Source organism: Heterocephalus glaber, unplaced genomic scaffold, assembly GCF_053883595.1.
Source record: "Heterocephalus glaber isolate CG9 unplaced genomic scaffold, H.glaber_assembly_v1.0 deba00001497, whole genome shotgun sequence".
NCBI classification, from domain to species: Eukaryota; Metazoa; Chordata; class Mammalia; order Rodentia; family Bathyergidae; genus Heterocephalus; species Heterocephalus glaber.
Window position 1 is genome coordinate 27370355 of NW_028258320.1, and position 19521 is coordinate 27389875.

Below are 19521 nucleotides of genomic sequence, written 5' to 3' on the forward strand. Positions count from 1 at the left end.
ACTGCTTTCTCTCATCAAGCATGCTGGCATTCTAGACTGAATTCTAGAAATTTGGCAGGTGGTAAATGTGTATAAGATTTAGTTTAACTTGCTCCTTTTTTGAATGGAAGGAGTTTTAAATTCTGAGCTCCTGAGATACTGACTAGCAACCATGGAATGAATGTGTGACCAGAATGTGGCTTTGACACCAAGTGCTGCTGTGCCTTTGTAATTGGCGTCTAACTGATTCGGCCAGAAATAATCAATAATGTGAATTTTTGTTCATTGTTCAATTGTAGGAAAATACAATCTGTATTGCCCTTCGTTAGGTAAATAGGAACTTTTCCCTGCACAAAACCTTGCTTTTAGAGGATGCCCAGTAAGGCAAGAAAAATCATAGAAACTTGTGTGCTTTGAGAGCTTAATATTTTTATCAGTGCAGAAGAAATATTTCTGTGTAACTCAATCTTCTGTCTAGTACTTGTCTTGTAGGTAACCAACACTGAAAACTTTGTAGTGATGACTACCAAAGAAATACAGAGTAAAACAAACTTTTATTTCCAAAATATTACAGAGCCAGCCATTGATGCTGCTACAAGTTCCATGCTCAAGAGCCATTGTAAGAGAGATTGGGGGGTTTTTAGGTTTTTGATTTGTTTTTCTCTTCCTCCCCCTCCCCCCTTTATTTCTCTCTTTTAGAAAAGATGTTAGCATAATGTTTCCAGGAGCATTTTCCAGAATGCTCAGCAGTGGTGATTAACTGCCACACCCAGGTTGCCTCTTGGTCGGCAATTGAAGGAGTCTTGTGTTCATGATTGTGTGGGCACTGTGTGTGTGCGTGTGTGCATTCATGCCTTAACTCGGGTTACTGCTCAACTTTAGCTTTTGACTTAGTCTGCACATCATCTAGATTGTATTGTACATCTCAATCTGAACTTCATCCTGGCAAAAACAAAGTTGCAGGCACAACAGGTTAAGAATACATTCCTCTAGAAGAGCATCTGGTCAGATTGACCCTAAGTCTTCTTTGGACTTTATTTGTAACTTAGCCTGGAATGCAAAAGTGAACTGTCAAGCAGAAAGATGTCAACAGGGAGAAGAGGAAAGCCAGATGCTAGCATGCCTTTTGCCTCTGCATATCTGTGCACACTGTATGTTGTTCATGATAGCTTGTCTACAACTTGACTAGGTTGGAGTTCTGGTAGTAGTGGCAACTTGACATTCTTGGTCGGAGTTTAGAGAGATGTAAGACTTCCAATTAATGTCTTATTTACTTTATGTTGATTAGTCTTTGGTACATGTGCTGAATCAGAAACCTAAATAAAGATAATTTTTTAAAATGTACCTCTTGAGCCTAAAAATCTTTTTTTTCCCTCCTTGGTCTTTGATTTGGAAAATGAACATCATTTTCTTGTTGCTTCTGATGGACTTCCAATTTAGTTTCTAAACTCTAAAGGCTGTCTTAGAAAGTTAAAAAAAAAAAGTTTAAAACAGTATGCCATGTTATTCCAGCAGCAGTCTTCACCCTGCTGTTACCACGTCTCTGAAATGTGTCAAGAGTCTGAGGAGTCACTGACCTAGGCTGGGTGAGTATATTCTATTCTGTTAGCACAACAAAATTGCCTAATGCTAGATTTCTCGGGATGTCATAGCCCCATCAGGTGACACATATATTCAGGCTTTGGACATCACAATTGGTATATTAGGGTGCTTATTACTTAAAATTTTAAGTCTGACAAAAATGGCTTCAGGATCCTTGCTGAGCTTGAGTACTAGTTCTTTCCCCTGGGGCTCAAGTTCTTACCTGTAAAATAACATGTATGTGCCTGGCTAAAGTGAATAAATTGGCTCAAAAGTACAATGTAGTGCTTCAAGCGATAAGACATTAACTGTGTCCTTTCATATCCATTTAGGAAGAAACAATATTTGGGGTGTTTCCATGTGAGGGAGAAGATGTATGGTTTATCAGCTATATTTTAGGAAGCCCATGTCTGTTAGAATCCACTTTCTGGAAGGAAAATGTGTACAGTGCTTAGTGAGATTCTTTTTGGAATATAGAACCCATTTGTGATACCTTCTTATGAGCCCAGACCATTAAATCAAGGCCTTTTTCTCTATATAAGAAAGTACAAACTGGGTGTGGTGATACACGCCTATAATCCCAGCATTCTAGGATGCTGAGACAGGAGGATCACAAGTTTGAGCCTAGCCTGGACAATTTAGCAAGACACTCTGCCAAAAATTTTGTAAAGAATTGAAGATGGAACTCAGTGTGAAAGCCCTGGGTTCAGTCCACAGTACCTAAAAAAATAAGTCAACACACCTTGAGTAAGTTGACTCTTAATATTCCATTTTTAGTATTAATGTAATGAGTTTTTCATTTGATTAGTCACTTGGTGAATGGAAAACATACCTGCCTACCCATAGCAGCTGGGTTTTAGTTGTAACTTGGTGAAAATATTGACCAGGAAATTACCCAGGACATCTGAATTTAAGTCTTCATCCACCAGCTTCTGTTTTCTTTATAGTAGAGAAACCATTCTCACATCAAGATTTTCAGTGCTTTAACAGCAGGTAAATAAACTTAAAACTGTAAGTGTGCATTGTTTCTTTTAATGACTTTTAAAGGTTATGTCCATGGTGGTGTTTTTAAAATTGAAATATTTGGTTTAGAACACTTGTATTTTGTGTATAACTATTTGTAAGTCTGGGTGTTTGTTTTAATGTAGGGGCTATTAAAAAAAAGCCTTCTGGAAGTTGGATGTATGACTCATGCCTGTAATCCCAGCACTCTAGGAGGCTGAGGCAGGAGGATTGCAAGTTCCAGGCTTCCCTGGGCAATTGAACAACCTAGCTAAGTCGAAAGGATTGGGGAAGTAGGTCAGTGCAAAAGCCCTGGGTTCAATCCCAAGAACTGAAAGCAAAATAAAAACTTGTGGAAATGCAATTGTATTTTGTCACTAATGTCTAATCCTGACTTGACCTTTTTAACATTCTGTTTAGAAATAGAGAAAGAATTTAGTGCATGGTAAATTTGGTTTGTGTCTCATGTGTATGTGGACATGAGAGTTTGAATTCCTGTCCTTTGAAATTTTCTGACATATCACCCCTAATTTTATATTGCATTGGTGCTATTGAAGTAAATATATTTTGATTGTTTTCCTGATGTTCTTATTTTTTGGAACCCTACTACAGGTCACTTATGCTTGGGACAAGAAGTTTTTCAGATTTCTCATTTGCTCAGATTTTGGAATGTTTGCATATGCAAAATGAGATGTCTTGTGATGGGGATCCAAGTCTAAATGTGAGAGCAGGGATTTAGCTCAGTGGTTCTGCCACCTGCCTTGCAAGTGCAAAGTCCCAAGTTCAATCCCTGGTACCAAAAAAAGAAAAAATGTGAAACTTATGTTCATATATACCTTATACACATAGCCTGATGGTAATTTTGTACAATATTTTAAAATAACTTTATTCGTGAAACAAAGTGGAAACAAGTGTCTGAGACATCCATGAGTATATCTGAGCTAAAGGACTAGATTAGGAAGAAGAAGACAATTATTAGTTCCCTCCCATGGCCTCTAAATTTCTTTATGGAAAAACAGTGTACTTTTTTAGTTGCTGGGCTTTCTCTGTTCTGGGTGTTTGTGATGTACTGGGGAAGCCTTTCAGGTTATAGAGTGAGGGAACCCCCCTGCCCAGTTGGGTAGTGTGACTATTCATAAAACAAGGTGAGAATAGAGTGAGAGGCCAGCCTCTGACAGTGTGGCTCCGAGGTGTGGTCAGTGTCCTGTTGACCGATTTCAGACATTGGTAGGAGCTGCTAACTTGCCTCATTAGCCCTAGGTCAGTATTTGTGATTAGCAATTTAAAAATTTTTGTAACTGGCTGTGTTGGTGGTGGTGAGGGTATATTTCTCAAGCTTTGAGCTTGTTCTCCAAGGGGATTCCCAACATTTAGTGTTGGTTTAATAGAACTAAAAGTAGAGCAGTGCAAAGTGGAGGAAATCAGGCTTCTCTACTCTTCTAAATTTTCTACAATGGCAGTTTGTTGTTCTGATGGGTTAGAGTCTACATTAGAGCGATGGAACAGCATGGTACTCCGATTTCCAACAACTTTTGTAAATTTGAGGAATCCTGTCTTCATATTTTATCCCCTTATCTCAAGAAAAATCCTCAGTTTTCTTGGTCCTCAGAGAATCATTTGTCTCCATGATCCAGAATTGATTTACTGAGCTGGAAATGTAACAGTTTGGAGGGGAAAAGTAGTGATTTTATTTGTAAAGCAATTAAAAAACAAGAGCTTTTTATGTTACTTACTCTGTTTGCTTTAGGAAAGCAGTTGCCTTAAATCATCAAGATCCTCAGTTGTTAAATAAGTTTTACTGACATTCAGACAACCCAAAGGTTATTCATGTCATTGGCCTTCTTTATGCAGCAAGAGTTTCAAAGACCTAGGGATGGAAAACACTCACATTTCAAACCCTGAACCACGTTTTACCTGAAATATTTCTGAGTCCATACGTTAAGTTACATTTTTGTTTGTTTTTCCATGATAACTAGAATTCTCTGTAAGGTTGAAACAACACATTTTTGTCTGTAATGGAAAGTTCATCCTATAGGGGGCACTAACACTCATATATGTACTTTAAGCTCTCCAGGTAAATCTGTTTCTGAGAATTTCATTTTCTCAGTATTTGGCCTCTTGTCAAATCTGGGCACAAGAAGACCAAAATACACATTTCTGTTGAAACTAAGTGTGAGTCTTGCCTGCCTGCCTTCCCTCCTTCCTTCCTTCCCCTTTCTCCCTTCCCTTCCTTCCTTCTTTCCTCCTCCTTTCCTTCCTGCCTCTTTCCTTTCTTCCCTTCGAAATGTATGCTTTTGCCGGAGCTACTCCTGTATATTGTGACAGCATGGCACTGGGACTACAATGCTTAATTCACATAGCTTTGACACCTGCAACTAGGGATAAATTGCATAACTACTCTGACTCTTATTTTTTCTTCTTGTTCACAGAGTTATATAAAGATAAATGTGTGTTATATGGGAAGCTCTTAGAATAGGGACTGGAACAAGTTAAGTCTTCAACTCTGAGCACCGTTATTGCATATTCTCTTATTCAGTGATTTTTCAGCAACAAGATTGTTACAATATTAAGTTTTGGTGATAGAAGTCAACTTAGGTTGTCACATCTGAGTTTCTTTTTCAAAATTAATTTTCTGAATATGAAGATAAAAAGACAATTGCATTCTTCAAAATGTACTTAATTTTCCTGGCAGCAGAGATATATGAATGCTGCAGCTAAAATATGTAACATTAAATTTTAGAATTTTTCTGACATATCTTTTGGAGTGCTTTGGTTTATTAAATAGATGCACTTGAGAGACCGGGGATTTAGCTCAGTGGTTCTGCTGCCTGCCTCACAAGTGCAAGGTCCTGAGTTTGATCCCTGGTACCTCCCCCCCCCAAAAATGGATGCATTTGAGAACAATGTTAAATGAAATAGATCAATTTAAATACTGCACGGTTTTTCTTATATGAGAAACCCAAGTTATAAAGAAAGCCAAATGAAAGGGAGCTAATAGGCAGTAATAGGAGCTAATAGGCAGCTAATAGGAGATAGATGTTTTTCAAAGGGGAAGGGGGTCAAGAGGTGGAGGAGGAGGGAATGAAGGGGAGAGAAAGGGGAGTAGAAAGGAAGTAAGGTGTGTTATGTACGTGGCCAGACTCCCCACAAGGAGTGTAAACATGTATTGCAAACATTCACTAAAAAAGAATAATAATAATTCCCTACCTTATTCTTATCGTTTCCCCTTTGGAGATGCAATGATACATTTGTCAGTTCCAAAAACTCCACCTCTGCATTCCCCACTGTGTCAGCCACACAAGTTCCCCTCCACCTTGCACAGAAATTGTAACTGGGCAAAAATTGAGCCAGACAGCAGAGGCACTGGCATCAACTTTAGGTGGCTGTTATTTGTCACTTCCTCTCCACTGCCCCCTACTATCCCAAAGACATTCTCATCTCTTTAAAAAATAGTGGGGTGATTAGAGACAGGAAATTGGTTTCCTGATAAATATTATTCCTGCATGTCAGTCCTTTACTTATTGTCAGCTACTTTATGGTAACTCTTCCTGCAGAAAGCCAGTCTCCTTTCTCAGACAAAGCTTTGCTTACTTGGGATCTTGTGCCTTCTAAGGATATGCAAGAGTGAGGCTTTTCCAATGCTGACATTGCTCCTGGGGTGTGCAGAGCCTGGAGTCTCCCTCCTGCTGCTCTTAGGGCACCGGGATGGGCAGTGGACTCATGAGAAGGGAATGTGTTGGTTCTTGAGTTTTTTTGTTTGAGGGTTTGCTTAGTTTTCTTCTGGATTCACTGATTCCACTGTTCGAAAAATGTTCATCAGGCTTGGTTCTGCTTAATAAAAACCGAAAGGAGTGTGTTTAAATGATATTTGAGGAAAATACAGGAAATTGCTAAATTGCCCAGGTTGGGCTGGAACTTGTGATTCTCTTGTCTCAGCCAATTAAGGTTCTAGGATTATAGGCACATGCCACCACACTCAGTTTAACTACAATTTTGACATGTAAGAAATGAAAGTGAGAGAGCCACTCTGGCAACAAAAATGGGTGTTACAGGCAAAGTGTTTAAGTTTGTACATCTTGAGGCCACACTGATTGACCTGTAGCATCTAGGATTGTGTAACTAGATCTATGTTTGTACAATGATGGAGTCATTAACAATGCATCTGTCAGAATGTATCTCCATCACTGATGTACAACTGTACAAGAACTGATCAGAGAGTGAAAAATAAAAGTAAAGACCTTATATCTGCTCTACTCCCTTTCACCCATCTGCTCAACTAGTGGTCAATGATTTATCAGTTTCTGTTCCTAACAGTTGCCTCTGCTAGCTCTCACTGTTTTAAATTTGGAGTGAAGCACATCCCCCCCCCCCCCCAACAGTGTTTAGTTGAAAAGGAGTTCAGTTTGAAAAAAGAGCAGTCGGTCACTAGGCTTGAGCTAGGGTAAAACCCACTGGAAAAATAAGAATAAAGTAATTTAACAAGAATTGTTCCATTCAAAGATAGATAAGGCATCTCTATGAATTTCACTAACTTTTGTCTAATAACTCTTGTAACACTCAAAACAGGCAGGGTCGATATTTACTACAGTTTAGGTCTAAAGACATACTATTAGTGATCTAAACAATTTGATGTCAGTTATAGGGGATGGAAAAGGCACAGTCTTGGAAAGTTTTGAAAGATAGCTTTACAAATAAAAAGAGTGAATCCTGATAAACCAGAAGATAGGTATTAGCCCTGTTTACCAGGTCAGTTCTGTAGAGCCCTTTTTTGTGTGTACTGGGGATCGAACTCGGGTCCTTGTGCTTTTGAGACAGGTGCAGGAACCACTGAGCTAAATCCCCGGCCCTAGAGCCCTTTTTATGTATGGTACATCTCAAGATCCATTCCCCTCATCCCCTCCCCCCCCACACCTATACTTTTGTAGGAATTTTATGGAACCCAAAGGGAGGGAGGCTAATATCCTTACAGGTAAACAAACTATAAAAAATTGATAATGAACCAGTTGGCGGATGCCTCCTACCATCTCAGCACTCCAGGAGGCTGAGGTGGGAGGACCACAAGTCAGAAACCAACCCAGGCAATTTAGCAAGACCCTATCTCAAAAAAAGGCTGGGGATATAGCTCATTGTGATGGGCCTGGGTTCAATCCCCAGTACCCTCCCCAAAGATAATATATATTTGAAAATCCATTTGTTGATATATTTTGAAAGCAGAGAAGTCAAAGTAGATAAGGTGGGATGTACAAATTTGGAAAGATTAAGATATCTGCAGAGAAGGAATGTTCAGAAGAGCAAAGGATAGTAAAACGCTAAAATAAGTCATGGTGTTTTCAATATTAAGGCTATTTTTGTTTGTTGGTTGGTTAACTCTTAGAAGATTTAACGCAGTGGCCTGTTTATTGTGGAGGAGCTGGTCTCTTCCTCATGGCTTATTTCAGCTCCTGTGTAGGTGTATTTTTGTCATAATTTATTCCACCTGTGTCTGTCAATTCCTTTCCCCTTGCGTCCTCCTGTGACATTCTGGCTCATGTTTCTTCAAAAGCTCTAAGCCAGTTATTAATAACAGCCCAGTGACTTCCTGATCCACAAGGAACATATGGTGTTTTTCACAAGACAGAGCTCATTCCCTTGACTTTGGACTTCACTTACAGAACCTTGAAGTAAGTATTGCTTTTTTTATTTTAACTGTAGCATTTTAAAATGTTGATATAGGAGGAAAGTTTAACATGTCTCTTGTCTATTTCTGGTAGAAGGAGAATATTATTATAGAGTAAAACTAAAACTCACAAAGCCTATATTTCCTGCATTTCAGCATCTCCCCACGTTTTATAAAGCTGATTATAAGAGATTAATAAATTAAAATCTTACTCTTTTCATTTCCTTTTTGGCTAAATAAAGTCAGGAAGAGAAGCAAGGGATTAATAACACTGTATATAAATTACTTGACCAAGCCTTGTGGCTGCAGCTTGATAGTCTCATCTCCATGTGTTTCCTCTCCAGAGAGAATTCCAGTGATTCAGAGTAATTTTTCACATATGGAAAGTATACACAGGGGGAGGCAGACGCAGACATGCACACTTGTTGTTTTTCCATGTTCCAGGTTAGGGTCAGAGGGCACAGTCTTGTTGCTTTGGTCCATTATGTCCTTGTTTCTTAGCCAAAGGCTTTGTCATTGCAGCCTTCTTTATGATTGCTTCTGTGAGTCCTGCAAAGTGGGTCACTGTGTTTTCTGTCTGGAAAGGGGGATCCTGAAGTCCAGAGAGGCAGAGGCTCTGCTTGGTCCTCATGAGCAGAGCTGAAACATGATAATCCAATCCTTCAGGACATACCCTGTTTCCCTGAAAATAAGTCCTAACTGGAAAACAATCAGCTCTGAAAACTAGAGATCAGAAAAAGCTCAGTCAACCTATCCTTGCCTTACCTGCCTTACAGAGTAGCCACCCAGCAAGAAAATAGTTATGACAGGCAAGGCAAGGAGAGGCTGGTTGGGACTGGCATAGTTTTCAAGGCTGATTTTTTTCCAGTTAGGTCTTATTTTCCGGGAAACATGATGAATATAGCTTTCAGTTTTGGTTATATATGTTTAATTCCTGAATATGTGCATCAGGTGCCAAGATAAACTGCATAAGGGAGGCATTACAGTGAATTAGAATGAGGCAGATGTGGGCCTGGGGTGGGGTCCTGGTTTTTTCTACTTATAAGTTGTATGACTTTAGCAGTGCCCAGCCACTCTCAACCACAGTTTCTTCGTTTGTGAAATAAGAGCCATAATCTGTTTACAGGGCTGCAGAGTTTACTCATAATGTATATAAGTGGCCTACTCTAGTGACAGCTATTTTAGCATTATTTATATAATCCCTCATTCAAATTTTTCTCAAATCTTCATAATCATCTCTCTCATTTGTTTCAAATTCAAATCCAGAGCTTCCAATTTTGAACTTTGATGGCAACATTACTCTGAAGTACAGAGACAACATTGATATTTTCTGGTTTTAGTTAATATCTTCATTTTTAGGATGGTGCAAGTGATGCAAATTCTGGGAATGGTGGACTGGGAGATGGTATATTGTTAGCAGTGCAGGACATGAAGGCTGGAGCTAAGATCAGCGAGGGAGAAGCACCAAAAACAATTTCCAAACATAAGCTATTACTTGCAAAACCTTGCCTGCTGTATTATAATGAGCATCCTAAAATTTTTATTTGATTATATACACCTATGATTCCAGAGAACTGATTCCTTTCTCATTACATTAGATTACCTTCTATGTGTCTGGGTAGGATAGAAAGGAAGGTTGTCCCAGGGTGACTCTGTCACTTAGGAGATACGATGACAGCGTATTTTCCTCTACAAGCTTGCATTCTGAAAAGATGTATTGAATGTCTAGTAGGTGCAAAATACAGTACTAGCCTTAGTAAGGGCCCATACACTTTTATTATGGCAAGAAGAAGTCATTGCCAAATACTTTTGAGAACTCAAGAAGCAGAGAGGTTCACCACTGTCCTCCATTCCCCCACCTTAATCTGGGAATGACATTTATTTGGATAGCTGAGTTCTGCAGATACAAAACCCCACAAAGCTAACAATGAACCCACCTCATTCTCATTCCTGAGTCTTCATACGACTTGAAGGATGACCCTTGGATGGCACTGCTGTGTTGGGCTCCCTCAGGGTTCCTGGCATTTCACCTCGCCTTGTAAGAGTTTACCGCAGTGTGGTGCATTACAGAGGAAAGGGGTGCTGGGAAACTTGACAGGGAAAAGACTGATGATATTTTGATTTTGGGAGATCTAGAATATTTAATGCCAGCACCCATTCCTAACTGCATAATGTATGCATTTTTAGGAGCAACGCACAATCTACTTGGGTGTAGGGCTGTGGCAACTGAAAGTCTTAGGCTTCTGGAGTCCTGATAGTAGATGATTAAGAGGATGTTTTTGTTCATGCATAGAACAAGAGTTCATATTATGGTCAGAATAGGGACTGAAAACGTTTGAAGCACAGCCACTGGTGACTTGGGAAAGCCAAAATTGCACAAGTATTGACCTGGAAAAAAGGAGGATAAGCAGTACAGCCAAAGAGATGTGATACCCAGACTCCTGACAGTTTTGGAACATTGTTGTCACACTGGAGCCTGTTGGTGATCAGGAGCGCTCATGAGAGCTGCCAGGAACCCCAGTGTTCCTCTGGCCCCGTGTCTGCGTATCTACCTCAACTTCCCACAGCTTCTTTCCGATTCTGCTGCTTTGTCTACTCTTTATGGAGGGTCAGGCAGCATCCTGGGCTCTTGGCTTATATTCTTACCAATCAATCACATGACACTCCGAAGGCTAAACCTGTGGGCTTTGGAGCCAGACAGATCTCCATCCAAATCCACAGTCATCTCCTTCTAAGTATGTGACCTCAGACAGATTACTTAACCTCTTTGGGTTTGAGACTCTCTCACTGAGGAAACAGTGGTTTTAATATTCCACCTCATGATGTTTTATGAGACTAAAAGTGTGTGTGTGTAGGCACTTAACTGTTATGAATTAAATCCTTTCAGACTCTTTACAAGGATATTATCTCTCCTCTCCAGAAGAAGTAGTGTTTGAGGTTAAGTACCTTATTCAAGGCTACAGAGCTAACAGTGCCAGAGCTGGGATCTAAAACCTGTTCCAGCCGCCTCCAAATCCTGCACTTTCTCCTCACTCCACCTTGCTGACTGACCACCTGTGACAAAACACTTTTCTCTTTTCAGTCAAAGTTTACTTGCTCAAGTTCTGTCTTATGACCCTTCCTCACACAAATTTCTGGTTGTCACTTATGATTTACTTTATAGTGGACTTTGTGGTCCTACATTGGGAGATGGTGAACATTGGCCTGAGTCAGATGTTGGGAGGTGGTGAATGTAGAATCTTTCCAAATAGCCAAGTCTGGGGAAACAGAGTCCAGTTTGTCATGAATGTCAAGAAATTGCTAAGGCAGTTATCAAGCTAGCTCTAGAAAAGGACGACCATGTAGCCCAGACAAATCTCTGTATTTCTGTCAAATGAGAAGTTTATGAAAGATCAAATATCATTTCTGGTGCCAACATTTTTTGAATACTTTAAGCCTTTGACTACTATTGTTTTTCTTAGCTGGGAAGAAGAAAAACGCCTTGAGTTCATGTCTTAGTCAAGAAACAAGGTACAACAAGATTCAGGGCTATAGTTATTTAAAAGCCATATTCTCATGTGAGCGTTCTCTCCTATAAGGCTCAAGTCACTGATAAGTACATTTCTCAGATATGTGTAAAATTCTCTTTCTGATATAATTCAGCTTTGGGCAGAATTTAGTGGGGCCTTAATTAGTTTGGAAAATGCAGCTTGAACTCAAATATCAGAAATGTGAAGGAACATATACATTTACCATTGAATATCCTCAGATTTTCCATTAACTCCTGAATCATTCAAATTCGAGAAGTTTAAGGAGGGAAAATGTCTATTAAGCCTTAGAAACAGTAACCATCCCAACAAGACACTCTTGTCCTAAAGCCGTACAGGTCTTGGGCCAAAATTCTGTTGCCTTCCAACTGCTTGACATTTCCTAATTACAAACAAGAAACAAAGGTAAAACCATTAAGATATAATTGTCATATGATTTCTCAAGTTTTGAAAAGACGAATCTATTGAACATACCTTTATGGGAAAAGGAAACATGTTCAAAGGGAAACAAGTTGAAAACACTGAACTTTGAGGTTTTATACTTAAAATTATTTTCTGGGAAAAGAAGTCTATGAGTATTGTCTTTCTTCTTGCAGTGGTCATTTGAACAATAGGAACTTTCAGTCTTCCAAGAAAGCATTTACCTTAAATGGAGTTAAGTCGATAGTTGCTGAGAACTAATTAGTCACTGAAACTGTGAAGCCCTGGAATACGAAACAGATTAGGCCACCTCTACCTTTGAGGAAGACAGCAACTCCATGGGGTGGTGGATGAAAACAGCCTTGATCCAGTGTGCTGAATGGCAAGATATTACTGACAAGTGGAAAATAAATTCTGCATGAAAAGGTCACAGGGTATCACAGAGGTAACACTGAGTCTCAAAAGATGTGTACAAGTTTGACATTTGTGTGTGTTTAGGTGCTTAAGGAGCCTGTATAGTCTAGTAGGTAACATGCTAGATTGCTATCAGAAATAATTGCCATAGCTTATTATTTATTTCCTAAGTACAAGTATTATTTATTTCTCACACTACACTTTGTAGTAGGAATTATCACCCCCACCCAGTTTACAGAAGTATTGACTGAGGCACAGAGAGTTACACAAATCACCTAAAGGCTCACTAAAATAATAGACCTGATATTCAAACCTTGTAGAACCTTCTGTTAACTACTAGGTACAACCTGCTAGGTACAAGATGGCCAATGGTAAGAAACAAAGCAGCAAACAAGAATAAATTAGAGGCCAAATACATTGGAATACACTTGTAATCCCAGCCACACAGGAGGCTGAGGCAAGAAGATTCCAAATTTGAGGCCAGCCTGGGCAACTTAGGCTCTATGTTCAAAAAATGAAAAGGCTGTGTATATAGCTCAGTGATAAAGCACCCTTGGGATCAATCTCAAGGACCATTAGATAGGTGATAGGTGATAGGTAGATGGATGGATGGAGAGATAGACGGATAGATAATAACATGTAGATAATTGAGAAGTGTATTTCCCTCACTGCTAGACAGCAAGCTTGTACTTGTGGTCTGCGGGGTGCTTCATGGACAAAAGGCAGATTGTTCTGATGGGTACAAATTAGCAATTCATTCTTGTAAAGATATTCTGAAAAAGTTAGGGTTGTCACAGAGGTAAAGGTGAGACCATCTTGTTGTTCAATAAGAAGTTCACATTTACAGAAAGGCAGGGCTAAAGAAGGAAAATGGTTATATAATTATGTGGATATTTCCATTGCGGTGTAGTCAATTTCCATTCTAATATAGACCCTCTCAAAATTAACCTCTCATTTGAAAACATTAATAGATCAGTGTAGCTGGAGGAGAGTGACAACTGGTTTTAGTGTCCTGGGTTAGTATCAAGACCTGAGCTCAGAATACTGATACTCCATGTCCTTCTCCAAGTAGTACAGAATTAGGGCTGGGCACATAGTAGATCCCTCAATAAGTGGTAGTTATCATAATTTATTTAGTAATCTGTTAAGCAAAAATGAATAGATTTCAGTTGGGTGTGTTGGTCATGTCTGGAAATCCCAGCAGTCTCTGGGAGGCTGAGCAAAAGGGAGGGGAGGAAGAAAAGAAAGAAAGGAAAGAAAGAAAAGAGAAAGAAAGAAAGAAAGAAAGAAAGAAAGAAAGAAAGAAAGAAAGAAAGGAAAGAAAGAAGGAGAAAGAAAGAAAGAAAGAAAGAAAGAAAGAAAGAAAGAAAGAAAGAAAGAAAGAAAGAAAGAAAGAAAGAAAGGAAAGAAAGAAGGAGAAAGAAAGAAAAAAGATTTCAGTTATCTCACTTTTCAACACGTAGCTCTCTAGGGACTTCGGTGAATATTATCTTAACTATTAGAAATTGATGGAAACAAGGAGTAGGATTAGAAAACTGTTGTCAAAAAAAATATTTTTGAAATGTGACCTCAATGTTTAAGACTATAAACTTGAATCCAATGAAAAGTATTTTTTTATTGCAGAAGAGACTTTAAGACTATGTTCTTTTACTTGTCTTGACCAAAAATCCACACCCAATAAAGGGAAATGAATAGGTAAGGGTAGGAAAAAATTGAGAAAAGAGTGAACAAGTAGTATTTTTATATAATAAAGGCTTTTTGTTATCATTATTTATTTTCCCTGGAGACCAAGCTATTTAGAAAATGCTCTGTTTTTGTGCCCCCAGGAGTCAGGATTGATTTGAAAAACTTTTATAGATAGACGATAGATAGATGATAGATAGATTGATTGATTATATGTGATAAATGATAGATGATAGCTAGACAATAGATAGAGCGAGAGAGGGAGAGAGAGATACAGCTTAAAGGCGAGGGTCTGCAAGCTGGTGGCAGAGTTATGAACAAAGAAGGCAATGAAGTGCAGCTCTTAGAAACCAAACGTTATTGCTGCTTTCTCCATCTGTCTGAAGAGGAGTGAAACGACTTCCACTGTCCTCCAGGAAGAGGGAAAAGAGGCAGAAGCGTTCAAGTGGGAAGGGAAATTCACTGTGATCATCTCCAGTTTTAATATAAAATGTACTTGGCCCCAAATAGCCTATGATGTCATATCAGAAATTGAAGGCCATGTCATTTTAGCTATGATTTTTAAAAGACTGTCCAAGGTAAGACCTCATTTTAGCTGTGATTTTAAAAATGCTATGTCCAAAACAAGACCAAAGTCTTGAGATAGTCACATCAAATTTGTTCTACTGTCATTTTTAAAGTGTCCTAACTTGTTTGAAATGTCTGTATATTTTTGATGCATTTAAAAAATTTTAATTTTTATTAGTACAGGTTTGCAGTACATAGTGATTACATTCATTGTGGCAAGTTGGTACATCTACATAATGTGTTTTAATTCTTTTTACTTCTCTTTCTCCTCCCTTCTCAGATAAAAAACACTAGGAAATATTTTTTTCCTGAAAATTGCCACTGTTAAATTACTTCCTCACCTCAAGAATGTTCCTTCATTTAAATACTAGAATTATATACCAAGATTCTAGCTAAGAAAGAATATAAGTATTGTAATACTCATAATTTTAATCCATAGTAAAATTTGTGTGTTAACTGTGACAACACAACTTGGTGTCCCTGCAGTAATTTAGATCTAGAAACTAGAGAAGAATCAAACAGGATCCTGTTTCTCACAGCATTTTGAATGAGACAGGGATATGTTCTTTAGCAAAAGAAATTTGTCTTGTTGATTACATAAGTTACATATTTTCAATAAAACGTTTCACTGATAAATTTAATTTTCCTTTTGTTCACATTTGTTATAATAATTGGTTTCATAAAAATACAATGAGCATAAATTACTTTTAAATATATGGAGAGGGAAGAAGGTCAGCAGTAATTGATCTATTTTCTTTAGTTTTCAGATATTATAGAGGCAACACCCTCCTGAAAGGACAGAAAACAGAAACAGCAAGGGGGAAAATCACCCATAATTCCTCTACCCAAATTTAACTACTCTCGCCATCATTAACATTCGTATGTATTCCTCTGGATTTTTAAAAAAATATTTTAATTATGAAGTCTAATGTACATACAGAAGAATGCCTACAATTTCTACATAGTTTAATAAATAGTTAAAAAGTGATTGCCAGGGCTGAGGATGTAGCTTAATGGCAGAGAATTTGCTTAGCAGTCTTAAAAGTCCTGAGTTCAATCCCCAGTACCACAAAAAATAAAAATAAGTGCTCAATGCACTGCTACCCAGGACAGGAAAGGAGACATCATTGAAAGCTCCTGCTTAGCCCTTCCTCTGCCCACATTGGTCACCACTACCCTGATATTTATGGCAGCCCGTCCCAAATTTAACATCTATCACCCCATCGCCACCTGTAATTGTACCCCTGAATCATATACTTTAAATAACTGTTTTCTACTTTGTATAAAAGTACTTACAAATGTGTTTTCTTTTGTGCTTTACTTTTTAAAAAACTTTAATATTATAAGACTCACCTGTTATGCCAATATATAACTATGCCACAATTTATTTAGTGGGTATTAAGGTTGTTTCCAAGTTTTAGATACTATAAATAAATAAATAATATTTGTATGTATGTCCTGGGTACGGGTAGCCAGGTGTTTCCTTTGGAGTATAATGGGTTGTCATATGCATGAGTTGTAATCATATTTGAATATTTTAACACCATTTTCAGGCTTGGCATATGATTAAGTGGTAGAGCACTTGACCAGTATGCACAAGGCCCTGGGTTTAATCCCCAGTACCAAAAGTCACTTCTAGGAAGTATTTCCATGATTTCATGATTTGACATTTATAATAGCCATCCTTTTAATCATTCCATCATTTTAATTGAAAAATTATACTCCATTTGTGGCTGAGTTAGTTTATTTAACCAGTCCCCATATCATTGCTTCTGTCTTTCTTTTTGTAATGAAAATGAGACTATGGATCCACTTGATGGTTTACAGGTAGATCTTATTAAGTATGATTTATTCACTGAGACTTATTGTTCACATATGATATCTCTACTTTCCTACATGTGTGATATACAAGTTGTATATTCCTAATCCAAAAACTTCAGTACCTGAGCACCAACATGACAGCACAACTGGGAACTCCACACTTGACTTCATGTGATGGGCTACCTTTAACCCGTGTTTATAAGGCATATATATCAAAACATAAGTGAATTTAGGGTTTAGACTTGGTTCCCATCCCCATGATACATAATTTTGTTTTATGCAAAGATTCCAAAATCTGAGATTCTTCTGATTCCAATTATTTCACATAAAGGATACTCAACCTGAACTTACATTAAAAAAAAGAAAAAACTCCAGTGAATGCTTTTGATCGTAATATCTTTATATTTAAGATAATGTCATTAGCATAAATTACCCAAAGGAGAATTAAATGATTAAAGGGTAGAACAGTCATATTTTGCAGCTTGTTTTGTTTTTTTTTTTTTTTGGTAATAAATCTACTTTGCATTCTAATTTGTTTGTAATAGTGATACAAAATCTTATATCTTGTAATAGTTAGAAATCAGACCTATGGGACTGGGATGTAGCTCAGTGGTAAAGTGAGTGGTAGAGTGTACATGAGACCCTGGGTTGGATCTCTAGAACTGGAAAAACGTCAGACAATCTCACAAGTTATGGTCTCGTACACAAATAACTTTTTTTCCATAATATTTAAACACTCATTTAAAATAATTTTTAGGAAATTATTTCTTTTAAAAGTGTGATGAATGTTTGCCCTGCCAGGGAAATCCTAGAATTCAGCTTAATCTTTCTGTCAAATGTTCAAGTTTTATCTGTGCAATTCTGAGGTAAAAGGAAATCAAAATGTCATATTTTCCAAAGTCTGCTCTTCAACATTTCCTTCTTTTCTTCTTTTGAAAGTAATTGTAGAGTTTCTCCATGTCCTACACTACCTGGCAGGCCAATTAAACCTTCTAATGTGCTTTGATTCAGGAGCCAAGGTTGCTAAGAGACCACTTGAGTCGAGTGCACTTTGGTGTAGCAACAGCAGACCCAGCAAAGACCAAGGAGCTGCCACCTCCTACCACCTGGGTTTCATTCAGGTGAGAAAGGGTTGCCAATCTGTGCCCACCGCCAACTTCTCCCTCTCTGTTTGTGGAGAGCATTGAAGGTAACCCTGGGAACACAGGCTGAAGAAAAACCCACACTCAAGGTTGAGGCCACAGAAGGGGAGGAAAGGCATTTGGCAAACCCATGCATCATTCTTGCTTCTTGTTGGTGAAACACAGGCAAATGTGTTGAATGTAGGGAAAATTTCAGATGCTTACTTTGCCAGTGATTGCTGTGTAATTTGGGGCAAGTCATGCCTTCCTCTAGGAACAGAACAAGTTATGACAAAGATTAATCAAAATAAGACAACACTAGCAAAATTTTCATGTTTCTCTCTCTTACTCCTGTCTTAAAACTAAACCTGCCTTTTTTATTTTTTTGTTTTTGTTTTTGTTTATACTGGAAATTGAAACTCAGGTCCTTCACACTGAGCTTCATCCCCAACTCTTTTTATTTTTTATTTATTTTGAGACAGTCTTGCTAAGTCCTCAGTTGCCCAGGCTACACTTAAACTTGTAGTCCTCCTGCCTCTGACTCCCAGAGTGCTGGGATTACAGAAAAGGAGGTTAAGAATTATTCTAAACCCTGTGTCTGACAGACACTCAGTAAAATATTCTGACAGTGTAGAAAACTAAAATTAAAACCTTAAAAAAATTAGCTATTAAAAACAATATACAAAAGCTATTTCTGTAACAGAGATGTGGAGTAAATCAAACATTGATGTTATATTAAGTGATCAAACCATGAGAAGATCTTTAGGAAATATCAAGAAAATGTAAAAAATCTTTTGTTGTTTATTTTTTAAAAAGTTTGGTTACTGCCCACCTTTTCCCATGTCTTTAAATTCTCACTTCTTGGTATACCACTAATCGTACAAGTTAGAAGAGAATGGAGACTTCACCAATGCCAATAAACATGTTTAACTGATAAGTGGTTGCAGGTACTTTATAAACTACTGATAACAAGAAAAGACAATGGCCATTATGAATGTTTCTTGAGCTAGCTCTTAATAAAAGGCAAGTTTAGGACTGGGGATTTAGCTCAGTGGCACTGTGCCTGCCTTGCAAGTGCAAGGTCCTGAGTTCAATCCCCAGTACTGGCGGGTGGAGGGGGGGAGCCAAGTTTGGCATATGAAAAAGCCTTTGACTTTGACCCAAAGTGGTCAAAACAAGTGAGAGAAAAACAGATTAGTTTATTGGTTGGTTAAAAAGAACTGCAGAATATTCCCCCTTCATCAGTATATTTTTATAATACAAATGTTAGATTGAGTTAAAAGAATCAGAATTATAAATGTATTCATTTGAGTAAACTTTTCTCTTTTTGCCCCCAATAGACAGCAGGAGTATTCTGAACATGACTGGTAAAACCTGGATATTAATTTCTACCACCACTCCCCAAAGTCTGGAAGATGAAATTGTGGGAAGACTACTAAAAATCTTGTTTGTTTTATTTGTTGACTTAATGTCTATTGTGTATGTTGTTATAACCTCTTAGAAAGCTCTCTGCTTTCTATATACATTTCAAATTGAATTCTGGTGAATTAAAAATGTGTATTTTAATATACTGAGTGATGTTAATTTGATATTATCAATTTGTTCTACAATCCAACAGGACATTATAGTAGAAATAATCTTGTATATTAGTTAATACTTCATGGTTTATAATTAATGTTCAAATAAATTGAAGTGAAAATTTTTCTCCCAAAGGATCTATATTACTGAATCATAAAGTTTTTTAAAAATG

The 19521-nt window shown here is 37.8% G+C and overlaps 1 protein-coding gene across 4 annotated transcripts; it reads left to right on the top strand.

Moving 5' to 3' along the window:
- The first annotated feature begins 1465 nt into the window (after nucleotides 1–1465).
- Nucleotides 1466–19337, top strand: Mrln (myoregulin). Of its 4 annotated transcripts, XM_013077218.3 has the most exons (5): nucleotides 1466–8222; nucleotides 12342–12610; nucleotides 15590–15708; nucleotides 17662–17771; nucleotides 19112–19337. In XM_013077218.3, the coding sequence occupies exon 5, from the start codon at nucleotides 19132–19134 to the stop codon at nucleotides 19270–19272; it is 141 nt and encodes a 46-aa protein (XP_012932672.1). In that variant the 5' UTR covers nucleotides 1466–8222; nucleotides 12342–12610; nucleotides 15590–15708; nucleotides 17662–17771; nucleotides 19112–19131; the 3' UTR covers nucleotides 19273–19337. The 4 variants fall into 4 exon arrangements, 3 of the variants coding, with proteins under 3 accessions (XP_012932672.1, XP_012932676.1, XP_012932675.1); XM_013077222.3 differs by lacking the exon at nucleotides 15590–15708; XR_015440335.1 differs by lacking the exons at nucleotides 1466–8222; nucleotides 12342–12610 and adding an exon at nucleotides 12617–14840.
- Nucleotides 19338–19521: the final 184 nt, after the last annotated feature.